Source organism: Chiloscyllium plagiosum, chromosome 16 (genome assembly GCF_004010195.1).
Source record: "Chiloscyllium plagiosum isolate BGI_BamShark_2017 chromosome 16, ASM401019v2, whole genome shotgun sequence".
Taxonomy (NCBI): Eukaryota; Metazoa; Chordata; class Chondrichthyes; order Orectolobiformes; family Hemiscylliidae; genus Chiloscyllium; species Chiloscyllium plagiosum.
Window position 1 is genome coordinate 69,943,105 of NC_057725.1, and position 5,699 is coordinate 69,948,803.

The 5,699-nt window shown below is 47.1% G+C and overlaps 1 protein-coding gene across 6 annotated transcripts in view; it reads right to left on the reverse strand.

The window, feature by feature from the left end:
* The window catches only part of pex16 (peroxisomal biogenesis factor 16), a 47,521-nt gene extending 46,661 nt beyond the window's left edge, over positions 1-860 (reverse strand). For 2 of the 6 annotated variants that reach the window (XR_006314000.1, XM_043706331.1), the window contains exon 1: positions 501-851. Coding sequence is in view for 5 of the 6 variants with exons in the window: in XM_043706331.1 (XP_043562266.1) it covers positions 501-807 (307 nt within the window). In the remaining variant the exon portion in view is untranslated. Of the gene's footprint in view, positions 1-500 lie in introns of all 6 variants that reach the window. The other 4 variants (XM_043706327.1, XM_043706328.1, XM_043706329.1 and 1 more) reach the window with 4 other exon arrangements.
* Positions 861-5,699: the final 4,839 nt, after the last annotated feature.

Genomic DNA, 5,699 nt, shown 5'->3' on the forward strand with positions numbered 1-5,699 from the left:
GCCAGCACCCGGCCCATATCCCTCCAAACCCTTCCTATTTATATACCCATCCAGGTGCCTTTTAAATGCTGCAGTTGTACCAGCCTCCACCACATCCTCCCACACACGTACCACCCTCTATATAGAAAAGTTGCCCCTTCGGGTCCCCCTCGTCAGGTGATTGTGGACAGTAAGATTGTAAACCTGTTGGACTATAACCTGGTGTTGTGTGAGATTATTTTTTTTAAACTTTGTTACACACCAGCCCAGCACCGGCATCTCCGAATCACGATTTGTAACCTAATTTTTTTTTTAAAAAAACAAGCTTCGAACTCGCGAATTACATTATTCTCGGGAGCTCTCAGCAATACAGCCCTCGGGGGTAGTGAGTATATGAAGGGTGTATGGAAGGGGCACATGTTTTGACCGGAAGTGATATTGGGCGGCGGGCGGATATGAGGTGACACTGATGGTCGGCCATGGGGGAGGGGAGGGTGTATGAAGTGAAGGGTATTTCTGACCCGCAATGATGTAGGACACACTCCGCACCGAGCCCTCGAGCTGCGCGGCCGCCCCTGGGTTCCTAGTGACGTAATCTCGGTACCGCAGCACCAACCGCCTCGTCGCGTCCGCCATGACAGCCTCGACCCTAACCGTAACCGTCCCCCGCCCCCCGCGGGACACTTCCGCTTCCGGGGGGGGGCACTCCGGTCCCAACAACGCGCATGCGCCTCCGCCGGCAGCGCGCCGGTCGTCCTTTAGTCGGCATCCAGTGTGTGACCTCCAGTGACCCAGTGACGCGGCACTGACCTCCACTGTAACCCCCATCCCCCTCCAGTAACGAGGCACTGACCTCCACTGTAGCCCCCATCCCCCTCTAGTGACCCAGTGGCGAGGCACTGCCCTCCACTGTAACCCACAGCCCCCCCCGCTCCCCAGTGTCTGATCACCAACCCCACGACCAATGTGTGAGCCCTTCACCCCATCTGCGATCAAAAAGCAGATCCTTGAATTAAATAAATTAGCACAGTCAGCGTATGTTCTATGTTCTATAATGAGGTTGAGGCCAAAGGAGTTCCTAAGTGTTATTATCTTAAGAAATGAGTGCTAATGGGGAAGTAAAAGCCCTGTCATAGTACCACAGATAAAAAATGATCGCTTGTACATCAGGTACTGCCTCGTTATTGGGTTCTTTCCAAGACCAGTGACCAAGACGGAGATGGGCAGGAGTCTGAAAGGTTGTCTTTATTGAAAGAACTTCTTAGTACACCTTTGAGCTTAAGTTAAATTTACTGTGAGCAGACGTGGCTTTGTATACAGCATTGCAACTGATACTTGTGTGCAAAGCTTGTTTATCTTGTGGTTATCTGTCCCTACTATATAAACTGAGGTTTTATTTACAGGAGTATTTACTTATTCTATCTCTCTTACACAGTTAGCATGACTCACAGAGCATTTGCTGTCATGTGCCCCTTGTGTCGTCCACGTTAACCGTATCATCCATGTGAACCTGATCATATTTGCTGTCACGTGCTACATATTCAGTGAACTACCTTTTAGTTACGACCATCCACAACTCCCTGCTCTTTGATTCTTTCAAAGCACACTAACGAACCACAATCTTTAAACATAGGAGCCGAGCAATTTCTTTTGTGTCAGAGAACCAGACTGAACGGAATGAATTTTACCCAGCATCGAGCTCTTAATACAAGCAGAGGAGCATTGCAAAAGGATATATATGACAATTAAAATAAATAGTAAGATTATTATGCCTTGGACAATGGAAGTGCCCAAGGATCCTAACCATCTGGTAGTCCAACTCCAAAGGATGTTTTCTGGGGGGCTATTTGAGGTGGTCAGCCTCTTTAATGATGTCATCCACAAAGTTGGTAACATTCTCCAAATTGTCAGGGATGCAAGTGCAGCATTCTTTCCCCAATGAGTGCACATGTGCCTCCTTTTTCAAAGAGTAGCCAGTTTAGAGCCATTTGGGTTTTGTAAGGCAATTATGCAATGGCTGCCATTTTGGCAGTGATTTTATCAAAGGCCTGAGCTGTATCAGTGGCTATCTGTTCCAGGGCAGCAACCATTTTGTGAGATTCCCTGGCCAACCTCGCAGTGGGAGAAACAGAATAGAAAAGAATTGTTCGACTTCAATGATGGCACGCTTGTGCATGGTAAAGTGGATTTCGGCTAGTTTAGTAACGTGACCCATAAACGGGACAACATAAGCAAGATAACAAGAGCTTGTCCTTGAGGGGGGAATCCAGGAGTACACCTTGTGGCCACAAGCAAAATAAATATTAGATTAGATTCCCTACAGTGTGGAAACAGGCCTTTCAGCCCAACAAGTCCACACCGACCCGCCGAAGAGCAACCCATTCCCCTACATCTACCTCTTCACCTAACACTACGGGCAATTTAGCATGGCCAATTCACCTGACCTGCACATCTTTGGACTGTGGGAGGAAACCAGAGCACCCGGAGGAAACCCACGCAGACACGGGGAGAATGTGCCAACTCCACACAGACAGTTGCCCGAGGCAGGAATTGAACCCGGGTCTCTGGTGCTGTGAGGCAGCAGTGCTAACCACTGTACCGCCATTGTTAAAGAGGTAAAATGGGTAATAATTTCAGGGAACCAATTTTGGTGAAAAGTGCCTTTATGTTTGGCTTTGCCTAATGTTTGACTATTGGAGCCTTTGTGAGGAGAGAGCCGTTACAAGTCCCTTTGGTCAGAAAGGATTTGGAAAACTTTTCCTGGAGGGGAAAAATAGAGGCATTGGGAGCATCTGCTGGCTCCCATTGGTGATCCCTTTGCCTGAATTGCAGTACTGGTGAGACAGATAGGGGCCTTCCTTCATACAAAATGTTGGTCAGTGTAACAGAAGGGGGAGAGGAGGTGGTGTGATAGTCTGGTTGGTACCATTTGTCGAAGGCCGAGAAAGGGAGCCTGCAGAGTGCCACTCTTGCGTTAGTTGTTGTAGTGATAACCGTACAGCGACTAGCTTCGGTCTGTGAACCCTCCCAATCTCTGGGCCGCGAACTGTTCTGTTTCAGCATCTGCCCCACCACTTTGGAAGCATTGAAGGGGAATGGTCGTAATGGAATTCTATCTTTGGAGTGGGTCGGAGTATGGGTACGCACTATGTGGCTGAATGGGCCACTCAAAATGATGACTTTATGATGGATTTAACAAGAATGGATAATGACTAAGGCAGCTGAAAATGTGTCGCTGGAAAAGCGCAGCAGGTCAGGCAGCATCCAAGGAGCAGGAGAATCGACGTTTCAGGCATGAGCCCTTCTTCAGGATTCCTGAAGAAGGGCTCATGCCTGAAACGTCGATTCTCCTGTTCCTTGGATGCTGCCTGACCTGCTCCGCTTTTCCAGCAACACATTTTCAGCTCTGATCTCCAGCATCTGCAGTCCTCACTTTCTCCTAGAATGACTAAGGCATGCTGGGAAACTAAGGCAAACCTTGACCAAAGTGACTGTGCTAATAAAGATGCTGCAGAATCCAGACAGGTGGCAGCTACCAACATACAGTTTGCAACTGCAGACCCTACAATCCACACCCGAATTTGGGTTTGAATAGAGTCAACGGGATATCATCCTCAGGGCGATTGAAAACATTGGGGTGTGTAGCAGACATGGGGACTCCTCACACCCATATTTGGAGGGGGCTACATGTGCTCAGCACCTCCAGGAATGTATGCCTAAGGACCACCCTACTAATGATATGCCAACGCCTGGTTGGCTCTGATCAATCAAGCCCAAAAGGGCACAAAGACTTTCGAATGTAAGAATGGCTGCAACACTGTGCTCAGCACAGTAACTCAAGACAAACAGCCAAAAACAGGAGGCACCACGAGGAGAAGACCAGATGATCATCGCCATGTGGATCAAGGCCAAGAGCTAGTGTGGTGGTACATGATCATCCAGAGTTAAGTTAAAGCACAAGGTAGATTTGTAGTGTAAATCATTAGTTTATAGTGCACTTTGTTGTTATAGTATTAATTATGCCAAATTAATGAATATTATTGTTTATTATTATTAAGAGCTGAAATCAGTTCTTTTACTGGATACAAAAGTGTTGTGTAGCAGGTGCAACAGATGGGACTTTGATAAGAAGTGACTTTGCCACTCAGATCAAATCCCATGGAACCTAATATTCCTAGAGATTTTGCCTGAGCCGGTTGTTAAGAGGACAGCTGTCCCATGCGAAGGCCAGGGATTCAAGTAAATCAAAGGGAGTAGAAAAGGAATAAACTGAACTGTTCCTTAAAGGATAAAAGCCAACAGGTGTTCACTCCAGATCAAGCAAACAAGGAAATGATGTCACCACAGGAAATGACAGCACCAATCCAAATAGAAATAAATAGAAAGCAGGCGACCCCACCAGTGCTTCATTCGGAGGCTCACTGAAGATGTTACCTGGTATGGTGATGAAACGTCGGAAAACGAACCTTCCAGCTCAGTGACCAAACCTACATCCAAAACCTCAAAACCTGCCAAAAAGCAAACAACTGTTGCCCTTGTGTGTGTCTATGGGATCCTTAGTGGGATAGGTCTGGTAAAACACCGAAAGTTGGTGGAGACCTGGTGAGATTAGGACTGGAACATAGCTGTACCCTCAGTCTGATCCACCCACTGTACCTCGGAGTTTAATTGAAAATGGCAGAGAAAGGCCCCAGAGTAGAGGGAAACCAAACTGAGGCAGTACATTGTTAAGAAAAAGTGGCCCATCTGGGCAGAATTTTATTGCAATGATGAAACGGGACCAGGATCCTTCGGACAAAAGTACTGAGAAGATTTTAGCAGAACACAGGAGAAGCGGGTTTCCAACCTTGAGAAGGGGTCACAGCAATAATGTGCTGTCTAGGACAGTTATTAGAGACAGAACAGGAACTAAAAACCGTCCATAAGGAACAAGAACGTACAAAAAAGGAAATCACAGAGTTAAAGCTGAAAACTGAGCTCAGGGACAGAGCAACCTCGCAAAGCTATTACACCTGGGGCAATTCTAAACCCAGCATGAAAGAGCGTACGGAGATGCGCAGCACACAGGGTCAACTAAAGAGGTCGCTGAGAAGGAAGTGAGGCAATTGAGAAATAAATGTGCAGATTTGCAAGCAGCAGTAAGGGTAATGTACCAGGCAGATAGGGAAAAGAGACAGGTAGTCGCAGACCACACTAAGTGCCCGCGGGAGATTGAGAAGTGAAAAGCCCAACTCTCAATCTGCAATGGAATAAAGTGCGCATATGGGGAAGTTACAGAGGAAGGAGAAGAACAGGAGATAGATAGGGATGAGCTCAAGGAAGATGTGCAGCAGTATGCCATGTACACTACCTTTCCAGAGGAGTCAACTTCTGCAACAACCCCAGTCCCCAGCCTGTCACAATGAACCTGGAAAGACAGATTGGGGATGCCAAAGCACCAGCAATCACATATACAGTGCCACAGTTAGCAGAAATCGCGAAAAAGGTTCCAGATTTTGAACCATTGGCCGATCCATTGACATTCTTTGAAAGGGTCAGGCAGCAGAAGGTTTTACATGAGTTAGACCCGAGAGAAGTAGTAAAGGTCATTGTAATGTGTCTAAGCCAGTCCATGCAATCTGCAATCCCAGCCCCACTAAATTAGGGGGTGGAACCCTCACCGATATGAAAAAAGCGATCCTAAAAGCAATTGGGTAAAATAAGGGAGAGTAGAATCATAG